The sequence below is a fragment of the Notolabrus celidotus genome, chromosome 7, assembly GCF_009762535.1.
Source record: "Notolabrus celidotus isolate fNotCel1 chromosome 7, fNotCel1.pri, whole genome shotgun sequence".
In the NCBI taxonomy this organism is placed as follows: domain Eukaryota; kingdom Metazoa; phylum Chordata; class Actinopteri; order Labriformes; family Labridae; genus Notolabrus; species Notolabrus celidotus.
In genome coordinates, this window is record NC_048278.1 from 36,242,365 (window position 1) to 36,259,324 (window position 16,960).

Below are 16,960 nucleotides of genomic sequence, written 5' to 3' on the forward strand. Positions count from 1 at the left end.
TTCTTTTACTTTATTTATTTATTTATTTATTTTTGGTCTACCTAGGTGTTCACGCCCTCTTTTACAGAACATGATATTGGCTGTCAATAAAAGATAGGCCAGAGTTCTAAGAGAGATGGTGATGGTCGCATGCACACAGTCACAAGCGCTAGCACTTTTCCATGAAAAATAAAAATCATCCACTAGATCTTCAAATCTGCAGACGTGGGGATTAAAACTGACCTTTGTGTTTATTAAGACAGCCTACAACTAGCATGCCTCCCTCTTAAGCTCCTTGTTAGCACACGTGTGCAGGGAATGAAAAACGGAGGAGGGGTTGAGTTGTATTTTATAAAGTCTATGGGCTGAACAAGCTCCGAGCTCTGACTTCCTGTTACAGACCGGATGGCGTTGTGACGTATGAAAAACACTGACAACTGAAACGGCTCATTTCAGCACACATTTACAGAAAGGTGGAGAAATCAGAACAGGGGCAGAATGGATTCTTTTCATTTTCAGGGGGTTTGTAGACAGGGACACATATTTCAGGGAGAGAACCATTAAAAAGTCAATTTTACATGATATGTCACCTTTAATGCTTTATTAGGAGTTATATTACATCAGTTATTTGCTTAAATAAACAACACGTTTCATGTAAAGACAAAGCTGCAGATTCACTATTTTCTAAATGTTGCAGAAACACTCCCATCCTGCTCAGCTCAGGGCAGAAGTGGGCTTGTTAATAGTGACAGCGGCATATACAACATCCTGATTCTCTTGCAGCTGGTGTCCGTGTTGTTGAACTGGTCTGACGCAGGAGTAGAGAGACTCTGGTTGAACTGGTCTGATGCAGGAGTAGAGAGGCTCTGGTTGAACTGGTCTGACGCAGGAGTAGAGAGACTCTGGCGGGTTTGTGATGAACTGAACGATGGAATAATGAAGGTCCTGCTCCTCTTGCGTGCTCTGAGAAGGAAGGCACTGTTAGGATGAAAAAGATGGGAGATGTTGATTGTAATGATCAGAGACTTGTCAGGGATATTAGTGGCTTTACATTGGGGGTTGTTTTTCAGTAGTTATGCAGCTTTTTGCCTGTGATTCGTCAGTTTTGCGCTGCCCATACAAAAAAATGGCGGCAGTGGACACGGCCCCTTATTCAGGATTTAGACTTTTGATTCTTTCTCACCTGTTCCTGGGTGTCACCTGCTGTCTCTCCAATCTCAGCTGATCGCTTTGAGGCTCTCTTTTTTCTGTGTGGGAGGATTTTAAAGAATGAACGAAGCATTAAACTCTGAATACTGACTGATTTGATTTTTATTGATTTAATGAAATGGGAAGAAAACTCTAAGCATGTGAAGTTCCATGAAGACACATTTCGGCGGTTATCCCCAGAAGTTCTGGATAACTTTAGACCGCTTTGTTGTTTATCAAAACTTTTAACCAATGCGACACATGTGACCCCTAATAGACTATAATCACATCAAAGCAAACTGCTTACCTTATCAGGATGAATACAACAAGGAGTAAGATGACAAAGACTACAGCAAGGCTTGTTCCAACAGCTGTTGATGTCCATGCTCCTGGGTAAAGGTGATAAAGTGACAACACTGACAATTAGCTGGACTGTTAGAGAAACTTTAAGTCTACTAAAGTACAAATGAAGCTCTCGTGTGAGTTCAGACAGGAAGACTAAACTCAGCATGCAGTTTCATTGTTCATTTGGTTTATTTGGTGTGGTTGAGGGTTGACACCATCAACCACACCACCCTCCTCTCTCGTCTACAATCAACTCTACACATTACTAGCACTGCACTCTCCTGGATCAAATCATACCTCACAGACAGACACTAATTCATCAATATGAACAACTGCACCTCCCCCACAGCTCCCCTGCCCCAGGGCATCCCCCAGGGTTCGGTGCTTGGTCCCCTCCTCTTTATTCTCTACATTCTCCCAATCAGTAAAATCACCCGTCGTCACAGTCTCCGCTTCCACTGCTACACTGACGACATCCAACTTTACATCTCCACTGTTCCTTTACTGCTCCAACCCTCTCCACCCTGACCAACTGCCTGACCGAAATTAAATCCTGGATGCAAAAAAAACGACCTCCACTGAGAAAAATCTGACTTCTGATTCATCGGCCACCAACAACTTCAACCTAATGCTTCCCTTACTCCGTCCTCACATGTTCACAACCTCGGTCCATCTCTCTCCTTCTCCACCGCTGAAACCCTGATCCACGCCTTTATCACTTCCAGATTCCACTAGTGCAATAGCATCCTCCACGGCCTTCCTTCAAAACAACTCAACAAACTACAACCCGCTCCTGTGACCACATCACCCCTGTCCTCCAAAACCTTCACTGGCTCCCTATCAGACAGCAAATACATTTTAAAATCCTCCTCCTCACCCACAAAGCCCTCCATAACCAGGCCCCCTCCTACCTCACCAACCTGCTCCACCACCACACACCCTCCAGTAACCTCCGATCCTCCAACACCCACCTCCTCTCTCTACCACCTGACATCAACCACCGAACCTGGGGGGTAGAGCTTTCTCTATCACCGCCCCCACTCTCTGGAACGCCTTACCACTTAATATTTGAAACTGTCCCAACCTGTCCACTTTCAAAACCCTCACTAAAACCAACCTATTTACTACTGCCTTTAAATGTATTTTATGATTTCCATTCATGTTTTTATTCATCTGTTTATATGATGTTCTAAAAATATCATTGTTGGCATCCAATTCCTTGTTAACCCAAGTTCCTAGTCATCCCAGAACAGATGTGGTCAGAGCACTTTCTCAAAGACGGTTTAATAAGTGTCTCTCTTCTGTTAACGTTACATCAGTGAATGTGTTTTGATCACTGCTGTTGTCAGTGTAAAGAAAATGGAAACTAACCTGCCACAACAATCAGAAGTAAGGTGGAGTTCTGACGTCCTATTCCATTATGGGCTTCACAGGAATAATTCCCACTGTGTTCAGCTCTGGATTCAGTGATGGTGAAGACCGGTCCTACAGCTTTTGGTGAGTATTCATTCTCCTTGTACCAGGTGTAGTTAGCTGCTGGGTTAGCATCACTGCTACAGGTCAGAGTCACTGAACTGCCCTCCACCACCTCAGCAGAAGGACTCACTGACACGGAGGGAAGCTGTGGAGCATCTGGAGGAGACATGGGGGGAGAAATTCATGAGCAAATGTTCCATGGATCTCCCAACGTAGAGAAAGACTTAAGCATCTCAGTTTCATACTAGCAACACACTGGCTCAGGCTTGGACCAGCTCTTAGTTATGCTGCTATAGGCTTAGACTGCTGGGGGGAAGTATCTCGGGGTCTTGTTCATGAGTGAGGATAAAATGGAGAGTGAGATTGACAGGCAGCTTGGTGCAGCGGACGTTGTACCGGACCGTTGTGGTGAAGAGGGAGCTGAGCCGGAAGGCAAAGCTTTCAATTTACCAGTCATCTACGTTCCAACCCTCACCTATGGTCATGAGCTGTTGGTCATGACCGAAAGAATAAGATCTTGGATACAAGTGGCTGAAATGAGTTTCCTCCAAAGGGTGTCTAGTCTCAGCCTTAGAGAGAGGGTCAGGAGCTCAGACATCCGGAGGGAGCTCGGGGTAGAGCCACTGCTCCTTGGCGTTGAAAGGAATCAGCTGAGGTGGTTTGGGCATCTGATAAGGATGCCTCCCGGGCGCCTCCCCTTAGAGGTGATCCAGGCACGTCCAACTGGGAGAAGGCCCAGAGGACGACCCAGAACTTGGTGGAGGGATTATATGTCCCACCTGGTCTGGGATCGCCTCGGGGTTCCCAAGAGGAGCTGGAAAGTGTTTCTGGTGAGAGGGATGTCTGGGTCAATTTGCTTGGACTGCTACCTCCGTGACCCGACCCCGGATAAGCGGAAGAAAATGGATGGATAGATGGATGGACTTCATTTTCATTTTCAGGCCAATAGAGCTGGGATAAGCCAGGGTGAAGTCTCTGAATAACTTACTGTTAACAGTGAAACAGACTCACCAGAAATGTATTGTCAATAGGAGGATATGATGAACCAGGAAATGACTATTTAGCAAACATATCTGGAGGGGGGATTTTGTGGCACTTGATAACTACATACTCTTTTTGTGAGCTGTTGTTAAAAGTAAATTTATCCTGCGGGGCCAATAAAGCTTATCTTTAAACCTCCACATTCAGACATGTAGGCTGTTTGTTTGTTTGTTTTTACTCACATTTGACATCAATGAAGACGGGTTCAGATGTTTTCTTTCCCAGCTCGTTCTCAGATGTACAGCGATACTCTCCAGAGTCAGAGGGCTGGATGGAAGTGAAGACAAGTTGTGGTTCTTCCCTGGGCAGTGTTTGGTTCCTCTTGAGCCAGGTGTAGTTAGCTTCTCTGTTAGCATCACTGCTACATTTCAGAGTGACTGAACTGCCATTCGTTATTTCACCAGGAGGACTTACCGACACAGAGGGAGCCTTCAGAGCATCTAAAGTAGGAAGGTGGAGAAACAAATATAAGACCCAGATGCCCTTAATGCTGTGATGCAAAGAAAACAGTTCTCAGAAAGCAGAGCAAACTCACACACTGAGGGAGAGACAGACTTCTCATGTCCTTTCAGAGCACAAGAGATGGAGTCTCCTGGGAGAAACTGGTCCTCATGAGAGGACTTTTCCTCATTCGGGATTTTCTTTCCATTCTTAAACCAGATGTATGACATGTCACCAGCAGGAGGGCAGCTGTGGTGACACCTCAGCACTGCTTCAGTGTAATTGTGGTGGACTGTTACTGAGGTTACCTGCACCTGCAGAGCTGGACACATGAGGAACACAACACATCAACAGATGACTGTGACAGTACTTACATTGTAATCTTTATAGTTAGAGCATCTTAGTTCAAGACTTCAGTGACTTCAACAAACACACACAAAAGTTTGAATCATAGAATCAAAGAATTTGTCATGAGTGAAGTGTATTCAGCTTAATAATAAAAACTGAAGGAAAGGAGCCTTAATAGAAGGTGGTAAAAGCTTGTGTGGTGCTGCTGTACCAGGTGTGTTTTTCAGTACCTGTGACAGTCAGAGTTGTACCAGGGAAACTGTTCCCCCAATCAGAGTGCAGTCCTTTGAACTTAAAGCGATACTCTGCTGAGTCGCTCTCTCTCAGGTCAGAGATGCTCAGAGTGGAGTGTCCTATCTGTGTTTCAAAGACCTGAACACGGCCTTCATACTGGGAGTCTGCTTTTAGGTCCTGAGGCTGTGTTGGATTCTGCCAGTGATGACCAAGTGCAGGACTGAACCAAAAGACTGAATTAGAACCCTGATGAGCGTAGTATGTGCATGAAATGTTGACTGATGAGCCTTTTAGGGCACAGATCCTCCTCTTGTTGTACGTCACCCTGTTGCAGATTGCACCATCGACACCTAAAATAATAAAGAAAGTATTTTTGATTTTGTGTTGGAAAAATAAATTACCTTCACATGTAGACCTGATAAATGATGGTTAATGCACATGTTTTAAATTCATGCTCAAGCTTGTATTGTTAAAGCAAAGTTAAGAGGTAACAGTCACTGGCTGTCAGCAGTCAAACAGTCAAGAGCTTTTTAGTTATGTTTGTTAAAAACAACACATCTCATATTCTCACAGGACATTAACTATAACTCTCCACTAAAACTCTCAGAGATTATTGAGCCACCGGCTGCTACTGAATTGTGAGCAGTCAAAGTAAACAGTCCGGTTCCAGGCACCAGCAGATGGTGATGTTAAACTCACACACTGAAGGAGAAGGGGAATCCTCATGTCCTTTCAGAGCACAGGCATAGCTGGGTTTATTATCTAAGGATACTGAAACCGAAGACGTTTCTGTCTGAATCTTCTCTCCGTTCTTGAACCAGATGTAGGACAGCTGACCAGCTGGACTGCAGCTGCTGTTACACTTTAGCTCTGCAGTGCCAGCATACAAGTCAATTTTGGTCACCTTCACCTGTAGAGCTGGATATTTGAGCCAGAATCACAAAAAGTCTTTAACATTAACAGCAAAAAGATATTCTGGTGACTGTAAAATAACAACACTGTTTAGTTACATGTCTGATGTCTACGCCTAATGTCTGCTAACTCTTTGATATCCACCCTCTTATCTTATCCAAGATCTGGTCATCAAAATTGAGGATTCAAAACTGCAGACCACAGACCACAGCGTCTATGTTTACATCTTATATAGGCAACAGTCTGTGGGTGAGCTGTAATATGCAATGTGGTAACTGTGCTATGATGGGAGTACTCTGATCTAAAAGGCACCTCTTTTGATTCAGTCATTTCAGTGTGATGCCATCGTCAGGACCAGCACAAACAGCTGTCTGAACACCAGAACCAAGACTAGATCAGGGTACTAAGACAGCTGGTTCAGTCTGTCATCTATATCTGTGCTTTAGATGAGCTTAGATCTTCATAAGGACACTCAGTTAAAGATCTTACCTGTGACAGACAAAGAAACTCCAGGTGACCCAGTCAAGCTCTGATCCGGTTTGTTTGTTCTCAGTGTGAACTTGTACTCAGCTGAGTCGCTCTTTCTCAGGTCTTTGATTCTCAGAGTGCAGCCGTTCTCACGAAAGTGATACTCCACACGACCTGTGTAGTCTGAGTCTGATCTCAGGTCCACAGGGTCATTTCCATTCATTTCTTTGAACCAGGAAGCAACAACCACAGCATGCTCATTCCATCTGGGTGGATATGTGTAGGTGCAAGGTATGTCCACCGTTGATCCTTTAAAAGCACAGATCTGAGTAGAAGAGTAAGTCACTCCTGAGCCATGCTGACCGTGTACCACTGTAACAGAAAGCAGATTAGAAACTATAATCATGACCGTGACTATTCATTTTGATTGTTTATGGAGGCTGATGTAAATCATGAAGAGAAAAGAACTCAGGCCCAGCCTGTCTGAAGCCTGATTTATACCTCTGCGTCAAATTAACGGCGTAGCCTACGCCGGGGGTTCAAATTGAAGTGTTATCTGTTTATCACTATGGTACAGGTCTGAAGTAATTACATTGATACGTTTTACAATACAAATAGTTCCAAGGGCAACTAAGAGTGCAAATGGTAGTAAGCATGTGCTTTAGTGATGGGAAGTTCGGCTCTTTTCAGAGAGCCGGCTCTTTTGACTCGGCTGTTGAAAACTCTTTACGTACAGTGTTTGTATGAGAAGCATTATAATTGACGAATTTTGTGCATTTATTCTGTTATAAAACCATTCTTACCCTAACCCGAGGGTTAGGATTAGGATTAGGATTAGGGAATGATAACAGAAAAGAACTCAGGCCCATCCTGTCTTAGAATCATGCTGGAAACCTAGACCATGCATGTGGTACTTCTCAATCCGGAAGCATCGACCAACTTCTAGGGACATCCTGTGTTTGTTGCATGCAGATACTGTATCTATTAATAGACAAGCATTAGAACTAAACTGTGGTTAGATGACTGCCGATGGGTGCAGAGAAGCTCTCTCCTCAATATGTTTGCATGTCAACAACTTTAAATCTTAATGTCACTTTAGAGTTACTTTAGATCTTCCCAGGAGTTCTTGAGGTTCTTCTGGATTCGTTGCTAAAGATGGCCTGTTGGGCGTGCCTGACTTCAGCTGCTAAAATTATAAATATCAGTCTTGCCTTTAGTATCATTACTGTAAATGTTAATGCATCTTAGAGCTGCTCAACCTTAGCTGATATTATCAACTTTAACACTCCTCCCTGTTTTAACAGCATGATAGTGGTTGATGTTTAAAATAGGCTGATCAGTGGATAGTCATACTTCCTGTTCCTGCTTATACCACTCATACTTTTGACGTTTACTATGTTGCCATTGTAGTCATGAATGTGTTGTATCTGTTGTAGTTTCTTTAGTTGTTCCTCTATTTGCTTGAGATAAAACTTTTATAAACTGCTGCCATAAAAACACACAAAACCTTTCGTCTACAAAAAAGGCTTATCTGAGGACTTTTATCAGCTATAAAACTTGTTCTAAAGATGCATTGATTCAGCTTACAGAGACTTCAGCAAAGACGAAGGCTTAAAAGACTTCCTCTTCAGATTTGATATGAAAATGGAGACGTCGTTACCTGTTATAGAGAGAAGGAAGATGACTAATCCACTCTTAGTTGCTGATGAACTCATCGCTTCTCCTTTCACCTCTGGGTGGGTTCAAAGGTATTAAGGTATGACAAGATAAATCAAATCCGCAAGATATATCGCATCAGATGCTTCCAGTTGTTGCCTTGACTTGTCACGCTCGTTGATGGCCAGGCGTGTGAACAGGAGACAGAGACGGGCTGTTAAAATACACCCAACTTCCTTCCTCTTCACAGTTTTGATCGTCTTTGTGAAGCACACACCAAAAGCATGTGACAAAGATGACTTCAGTATCCTCATGTGGCCTGCTGTCACTGAACATCATACAAAACCCACCACCTCAACAATACTATTTAATATTATTATCTTACTTACAACCATAACATAATGATCTATGATATATCACGTTCACAATGTCTGCAAAACTACTCAAGATGCAAGACTCGTCTACTCATGTTACTATTTTAGGTTTTATATTTCTTTAATATTTTCTTCTTTGTAATACAAGGAGAGTTTAAGCTGAATTCAAAAGAATGCATTACTTTGTAGACTCAGATACACATTTCTGAGGTTGTATTAATACTTTTCACATCAGCTAGCAGGACTGCAGTTGTGGTCACCCTCTTCCTGTTTGTCCCTATGTGTGACTACAGTAAAAACCTCCCTACAGTCAGTCTCTCACTGTGTTCACTCTGTACTGTGTATTAACAGAGACTGATCTTCTAGTACGTACACTACCCTACAGTCTTACATGTAAATTAGGCATTTGAACCTGATTGTATATAAAAAGGAGAAGAGCATGGTAACATAAATAACTATAGTAGGCACATGAAAAGAGGACGTGAGGGCAAAATAAATAGTAAAGTTTTAAAGAGGAAGGGTGGGGGTGCAGCCAAAAAAATAAATGCACATGACAGAACCTCTGAAATGCTTTTATCACTGATATATGACTCTAAACTAATGCTTAGTGGCAGTGTATGGAATTACAACTACTGCCGTAGTGTAGTAGTGCACTACGGCTCTCCCCCCTCTCCCCCGCCTCCCTTCCTGCCCCCCCTATTTTAATCCACCTCACTAGCAAACATACATACAAAACAAAAAAAAATACAAATTACATGACACAAACACAGATCAGGTGTGGTAGGGCCTTAGTGTGCAGCTTGGCCCTACTCATTGGGAGTCCATCAGGGCTGGGTGGGTGGCTGGTGTCCCCGTCACCCTCCATCCCTCTGCTGTTCCCTCCGCTGCGGGGGCTTGGTCCGCGGCCGCCCTCGAGGCCGGGATTCCCAATGGTCCCCTCGCGGTCCTCTTGGGGGGGTGGGGTGGCGGGCAGCTGGGGGGTGTTACTACGGCAGCCATTGGGGTGTCCCTCCATGCCCCGCAGCCTGGTCCATCGGTCGCGGGGCGCGGGTGGGGGGGGGGGGGGGCGTGGCTGGGGGGAGTGATCTGGCTGGCTGGTTAGGGGTGGAGGGGATTGGCCCTCCACCCTCCCCCCACTGGCGTGCCAGTTGCCGGGCTGTGGTCTGGGTCCTGCCCGGCTGCCTGGCTGTCTGCTCCTGGTGCTGGGCCCCTTCGGCCCTTATGGCTCCTTTGGCTCTGTCTTGGGGGGCTGTGGGGGCGGTGTTGTGGAGACGTTCCTTGGGGGGGCTGCGGGATCTCTCCCCCCTTGCCCCCCCTTTCCTCCTGCTGGGTGACCTGGGGGTCGCCCTGGGTGCCGTGGCGGTACCTGTTTGCTTCCAGTCTGGGTCCTTGGCTTGTCCCCTTGGCCTGGGTCTCCTGCAGCGCGTTTGGTCCTTCGGCCTGACTGCTCTCGCGGCCCGGGTGCTGGGCTGAACCGCTCGGCTGATCTGACCCAAGTGGTGTCATCTGCACCAGTGGTGGTCTTGTCACACAAATAGAACACAGCACGGGGGCAACCCTCTGCGAACCAAGCTTCAGTAATGATTGTGGACACTAAGAGTTGCTTAATCATTAGTATCACCGCACGGAGTTTTTGGCGTCATGGTGAGATGGTCCCTCTCCATCTAAGTGTCTTAGGTCTCTCTCTCCTTCTCTTTCCCTGTCCCTTTGTATATCTTTGTGTATTCTTTCTTTTACTTTATTTATTTATTTTTGGTCTACCTAGGTGTTCACGCCCTCTTTTACAGAACATGATATTAGCTGTCAATAAAAGTTAGGCCAGAGTTCTAAGAGGGATGATGATGGTCGCATGCACACAGTCACAAGCGCTAGCACTTTTCAATGAAAAATAAAAATCATCCACTAGATCTTCAAATCTGCAGACGTGGGGAGTAAAACCGACCTTTGTGCTTATTAAGACAGCCTACAACTAGCATGCCTCCCTCCTAAGCTCCTTGTTAGCACACATGTGCAGGGAATGAAAAACGGAGGAGGGGTTGAGTTGTATTTTATACAGTCTATGGGCTGAACAAGCTCCGAGCTCTGACTTCCTGTTACAGACCGGATGGCGTTGTGACGTATGAAAAACACTGAAAACTGAAACGGCTGGTTTCAGCACACATTTACAGAAAGGTGGAGAAATCAGAACAGGGGCAGAATGGATTCTTTTCATTTTCAGGGGGTTTGTAGACAGGGACACATATTTCAGGTAGAGAACCATTAAAAAGTCCATTTTGCATGATATGTCACCTTTAATGCTGTTTTAGGAGTTATATTACATCAGTTATTTGCTTAAATAAACAACACGTTTCATGTAAATACAAAGCTGCAGATTCACTATTTCTAAATGTTGCAGAAACGCTCCCATCCTGCTCAGCTCAGGGCAGAAGTGGGCTTGTTAATAGTGACAGCGGCATATACAACATCCTGATTCTCTTGCAGCTGGTGTCCGTGTTGTTGAACTGGTCTGACGCAGGAGTAGAGAGACTCTGGTTGAACTGGTCTGATGCAGGAGTAGAGAGACTCTGGCTCTGGGTTTGTGATGAACTGAACGATGGAATAATGAAGGTCCTGCTCCTCTTGCGTGCTCTGAGGAGGAAGGCACTGTTCGGATGAAAAAGATGGGAGACGTTGATTTTAATGATCAGAGACTTGTCAGGGATATTAGTGGCTTTACATTGGGGTTTGTTTTTCAGTGGTTATGCAGCTTTTTGCCTGTGATTCATCATTTTTGCGCTGCCCATACAAAGAAATGGCGGCAGTGGACACGGCCCCTTATTCAGGATTTAGACTTTTGATTCTTTCTCACCTGTTCCTGGGTGTCACCTGCTGTCTCTCCATTCTCAGCTGATCGCTTTGAGGCTCTCTTTTTTCTGTGTAGGAGGATTTTAAAGGATGAATGAAGCATTAAACTCTGAATACTGACTGATTTGATTTTTATTGATTTAATGAAATGGGAAGAAAACTCTAAGCATGTGAAGTTCCATGAAGACGCATTTTGGAGGTTATCCCCAGAAGTTCTAGATAACTTGAGACCGCTTTGTTGTTTATCAAAACTTTTAACCAATGCGACGCATGTGACCCCTAATAGACTATAATCGAATCAAAGCAAACTGCTTACCTTATCAGGATGAATACAACGAGGAGTAAGATGACAAAGACTACAGCAAGGCTTGTTCCAACAGCTGTTGATGTCCATGCTCCTGGGTAAAGGTGATAAAGCGACAACACTGACAATTAGCTGGACTGTTAGAGAAACTTTAAGTCTACTAAAGTACAAATGAAGCTCTCGTGTGAGTTCAGTCAGGAAGACTAAACTCAGCATGCAGTTTCATTGTTCATTTGGTTTATTTGGTGTGGTTGAGGGTTGACACCATCAACCACACCACCCTCCTCTCTCGTCTACAATCAACTCTACACATTACTAGCACTGCACTCTCCTGGATCAAATCATACCTCACAGACAGACACCAATTCATCAATATGAACAACTGCACCTCCCCCGCAGCTCCCCTGCCCCAGGGCATCCCCCAGGGTTCGGTGCTTGGTCCCCTCCTCTTTATTCTCTACATTCTCCCAATCTGTAAAATCACCCGTCGTCACGGTCTCCGCTTCCACTGCTACACTGACGACATCCAACTTTACATCTCCACTGTTCCTTTACTGCTCCAACCCTCTCCACCCTGAACAACTGCCTGACCGAAATTAAATCACCTCTGATTCATCGGCCACCAACAACTTCAACCTAATGCTTCCCTTACTCCGTCCTCACATGTTCACAACCTTGGTCCATCTCTCTCCTTCTCCACCGCTGAATCCCTGATCCACGCCTTTATCACTTCCAGATTCCACTACTGCAATAGCATCCTCCACGGCCTTCCTTCAAAACAACTCAACAAACTACAACCCGCTCCTGTGACCACATCACCCCTGTCCTCCAAAACCTCCACTGGCTCCCTATCAGACAGCAAATACATTTTAAAATCCTCCTCCTCACCCACAAAGCCCTCCATAACCAGGCCCCCTCCTACCTCACCAACCTGCTCCACCACCACACACCCTCCTGTAACCTCCGATCCTCCAACGCCCATCTCCTCTCTCTACCACCTGACATCAACCACCGAACCTGGGGGGTAGAGCTTTCTCTATCACCGCCCCCACTCTCTGCAACGCCTTACCACTTAACATTTGAAACTGTCCCAACCTGTCCCCTTTCAAAACCCTCACTAAAACCAACCTATTTACTACTGCTTTTAAATGTATTTTATGATTTCCATTCATGTTTTTATTCATCTGTTTATATGATGTTTTTAAACGTAACCATATAAAGACAAATGACTACACTTATATTGTGCTACACTAACAATTATCAAACTGAACTTAGGACTAAAAAAGTTATTGTTGGCATCCAATTCCTTGTTAAACCAAGTTCCAAGTCATCCCAGAACAGATGTGGTCAGAGCACTTTCTCAAAGACGGTTTAATAAGTGTCTCTCTTCTAACATTAAATCAGTGAATGTGTTTTGATCACTGCTGTTGTCAGTGTAAAGAAAATGGAAACTAACCTGCCACAACAATCAGGAGTAAGGTGGAGTTCTGACGTCCTATTCCATTATGGACTTCACAGTAATAATTCCCACTGTGTTCAGCTCTGGATTCAGTGATGATGAAGACCGGTCCTACAGCTTTTGGTGAGTCTTCATTCTCCTTGTACCAGGTGTAGTTAGCTGCTGGGTTAGCATCACTGCTACAGGTCAAATTCACTGAACTGCCCTCCATTATCTCACCAGAAGGACTCACTGACACGGAGGGAAGCTGTGGAGCATCTGGAGGAGACATGGGGGGAGAAATTCATGAGCAAATGTTCCATGGATCTCCCAACGTAGAGAAAGACTTAAGCATCTCAGTTTCATACTAGCAACACACTGGCTCAGGCTTGGACCAGCTCTTAGTTATGCTGCTATAGGCTTAGACTGCTGGGGGGACTGACACACTGGGATCATATCTCACCCCCCATCACTCTTCCTGTCCATGTAATGGTACTAACCATAGACCTTTCTGGAGTCCCTGATCTCCCTTGCCTCGTAGGTTCCTCTGGATCTCTGCTGCTGTGGACGTGTCAGACTCCAGCTGCTACAACTACTACTATCCGTCTCTCCATTATCATCTCTCTCTCTCTCTCTTCATCTCCCTCTATCCCTCTCTCCAACACTCAGCTAGTCTCAGCAGATGTGTGTCTAACATGAGTCTGGTCCTGCTGGAGGTTTCTGCCTGTTAAAGGAAGTTTGTCCTTGCCACTGTAACTTGCTAAATGCTGCAAAGTGCTCTGCTCATGGTGGATTAAGATGAGATCAGACTGAGTCCTGTCTGTAAAATGGGACTGGATCTGATCCTGTTTTGATTTTATTGCATGCATTTTATTCCCAAAGCATAATTATGATTATATATTTAAATTCAACTATTATTCAGGATTAAAAATCAATCGTTTGACCGCCCTTTTTTTTTGTGGTGGATTGCCCTCTCTCTGTGGGGAGTGAATATTTGGCGCAGTGTCAGCAGTTATGCAGCCATTGCCCGAACCCTTGTGGTGAAGAGGGAGCTGAGCTGGCAAAGCTTTCAATATACTGTCGGACTATGTTCCAACCCTCACCTATGGTCATGAGCTGTTGGTCATGACCGAAAGAATAAGATCTTGGATACAAGCGGCTGAAATGAGTTTCCCCCAAAGGGTGTCTGGGCTCAGCCTTAGAGAGAGGGTCAGGAGCTCAGACATCCGGAGGGAGCTTGGAGTAGAGCTGCTGCTCCTTGGCGTTGAAAGGAATCAGCTGAGGTGGTTCGGGCATCTGATAAGAATGCCTCTGGACGCCTCCCTTAAGAGGTGATCCAGGCACGTCCAACTGGGAGAAGGCCCAGAGGACGACCCAGAACTTGGTGGAGGGATTATATGTCCCACCTGGTCTGGGATCGCCTCGGGGTTCCCAAGAGGAGCTGGAAAGTGTTTCTGGGGAGAGGGATGTCTGGGTCAATTTGCTTGGACTGCTACCTCCGTGACCCGACCCCGGATAAGCAGAAGAAAATGGATGGATAGATGGATGGACTTCATTTTCATTTTCAGGCCCATAGAGCTGGGATAAGCCAGGGTGAAATCTCTGAATAACTTACTGTTAAAAGTGAAACAGAGACTCAGCAGAAATGTATTGTCACTAGGAGGATATGATGAACCAGGAAATGACTATTTAGCAAACATATCTGGAGGGGGGGAATTTGTGGCACTTGATAACTACATACTCTTTTTTTTGAGCTGTTCTTGAAAGTGAATTTATCCTGCAGGGTCAGTAAAGCTTATCTTTAAACCTCCTCATTCAGACATGTAGGCTGTTTGTTTGTTTTTACTCACATTTGACATCAATGAAGACGGGTTCAGATGTTCTCTTTCCCAGCTCGTTCTCAGATGTACAGCGATACTCTCCAGAGTCAGAGGGCTGGGTGGAAGTGAAGACAAGCTGTGGTTCTTCCCTGGGCAGTGTTTGGTTCCTCTTGAGCCAGGTGTAGTTAGCTTCTCTGTTAGCATCACTGCTACATTTCAGAGTGACTGAACTGCCATTCGTTATTTCACCAGGAGGACTTACCGACACAGAGGGAGCCTTCAGAGCATCTAAAGTAGGAAGGTGGAGAAACAAATATAAGACCCAGATGCCCTTAATGCTGTGATGCAAAGAAAACTGTTCTCAGAAAGCAGAGCAAACTCACACACTGAGGGAGAGACAGACTTCTCAAGTCCTTTCACAGCACAAGAGATTAAGTCTCCTGGGTAAAACCGGTCCTCATGAGAGGACTTTTCCTCATTTGGGATTTCCTTTCCATTCTTAAACCAGATGTATGACATGTCACCAGCAGGAGAGCAGCTGTTGTGACACCTCAGCACTGCTTCAGTGTAATCCTGGTGGACTGTTACCGAGGTTACCTGCACCTGCAGAGCTGGACACATGAGGAACAACACAACATATCAACAGATGACTGTGACAGTGCTTACATTGTAATCTTTGTAGTTAGAGCGTCTTAGTTCAAGACTTCAGTGACTTCAACAAACACACACAAAAGTTTGAATCATAGAATCAAAGAATTTGTCATGAGTGAAGTGTATTCATCTTAATAATAAAAACATCTCTGAAGGAGAGGAGCCTTAATAGAAGGTGGTAAAAGCTTGTGTGGTGCTGCTGTACCAGGTGTGTTCTTCAGTACCTGTGACAGTCAGAGTTGTACCACGGAAACTGTTCCCCCAATCCGAGTGCGGTCGTTTGAACTTAAAGCGATACTCTGCTGAATCGCTCTCTCTCAGGTCAGAGATTGTCAGAGTGGAGCGTCCTCTCTCTGTTTCAAAGACCTGAACACGACCTACATACTGGGAGTCTTCTTTTAGGTCCTCAGGCTGTGTTTGAGTCTGCCAGTGAGGACTACGTGCAGGACTGAACCAAAAGACCGAATTAGGAGCCCAATAACTGTAGTATGTGCATGAAATGTCCACTGATGAGCCTTTTAGGGCACAGATCCTCCTCTTGTTGTACGTCACCCTGTTGCAGTATTCCCCATAGACACCTAAAATAATAAAGAAAGCCTTTTTGATTTTGTGTTGGCAAAATAAATTACCTTCACATGTAGACCTGCTAAATGGTTGTTAATGCACATGCTTTAAATTCATGCTCAAGCTTGTATTGTTAAAGCAAAGCTAAGAGGAAACAGTCACTGGCTGTTAGCAGTCAAACAGTTAAGAGCTTTTTAGCTATGTTTTATAAAAACAACACATCTCACATTCTCACAGGACTTTAACCATAACTCTCCACTAAAACTCTCAGAGATTATTGAGCCACCAGCAGCTGCTGAATTGTGAGCAGTCAAAGTAAACAGTCCGGTTCCAGGCACCAGCAGATGGTGATGTTAAACTCACACACTGGAGGAGAAGGGGAATCCTCATGTCCTTTCAGAGCACAGGCGTAGCTGTTTAAAGAATCAATGGATACTGAAACCGAAGACGTTTCTGTCTGAATCTTCTCTCCGCTCTTGAACCAGATGTAGGACAGCTGACCAGCTGGACTGCAGCTGCTGTGACACTTCAGCTCTGCATAGCGAGAAGTCCAGTCAACTTTGATCACCTGCACCTGTAGAGCTGGATGTTTGAGCCAGAATCACAAAAAGTCTTTAACATTAACAGTAAAAAGATATTCTGATGAGTGTACAAGGACAACACTGCTTAGTTTCATATCTGATGTCTACGCCTAATGTCTGCTAACTCTTTGATATCTACCCTCTTATCTTATCTGAGATCTGGCCATCAAACCTAAGGCTCAAAACTGCATTCCACAGACCACAGCGTCTATGTTTACATCTTGTATAGGCAACACTCTGTGGGATGAGCTGTCAAGTCTGGTAATCTTTCTATTTAACTACAGGGCAGGCTAAAT

General features: G+C 44.8%; 2 protein-coding genes across 3 annotated transcripts in view; both read right to left on the reverse strand.

The window, feature by feature from the left end:
* Positions 1–15,781, reverse strand: part of LOC117815598 (B-cell receptor CD22-like) — a 36,037-nt gene extending 20,256 nt beyond the window's left edge. Inside the window, exon 1 of the mRNA XM_034687406.1 lies at positions 15,744–15,781. The gene's annotated coding sequence lies outside the window, so the exon portion shown is untranslated. The remainder of the gene's footprint in view (positions 1–15,743) is intronic.
* LOC117815939 (B-cell receptor CD22-like) lies at positions 689–15,403 on the reverse strand. 2 transcript variants are annotated; one of them, XM_034687971.1, is made up of 6 exons: positions 15,252–15,403; positions 14,899–15,156; positions 13,067–13,327; positions 11,623–11,704; positions 11,311–11,374; positions 10,755–11,105 (listed from the first exon to the last, which is right to left on the reverse strand). In XM_034687971.1, the coding sequence occupies exons 1-6, from the start codon at positions 15,385–15,387 to the stop codon at positions 10,875–10,877; spliced, it is 1,032 nt and encodes a 343-aa protein (XP_034543862.1). In that variant the 5' UTR covers positions 15,388–15,403; the 3' UTR covers positions 10,755–10,874. The 2 variants fall into 2 exon arrangements, 1 of the variants encoding a protein (XP_034543862.1); XR_004631867.1 differs by lacking the exons at positions 10,755–11,105; positions 11,311–11,374; positions 11,623–11,704; ... (1 more) ...; positions 14,899–15,156; positions 15,252–15,403 and adding exons at positions 689–957; positions 1,163–1,226; positions 1,475–1,556; positions 2,884–2,995.
* Positions 15,782–16,960: the final 1,179 nt, after the last annotated feature.

Coding starts and splice junctions, on each gene's coding strand:
- LOC117815939 (XM_034687971.1), bottom strand. CDS start 15,387: ATGTCATACATCTGGTTTAAGAATGGAAAGGAAATCCCAAATGAGGAA. Junction 15,157..15,251: donor GTCTGTCTCTCCCTCAGTGT/GTGAGTTTGCTC, acceptor TTCCTACTTTAG/ATGCTCTGAAGGCTCCCTCT. Junction 11,106..11,310: donor CAGGTGACACCCAGGAACAG/GTGAGAAAGAAT, acceptor TCATCCGAACAG/TGCCTTCCTCCTCAGAGCAC.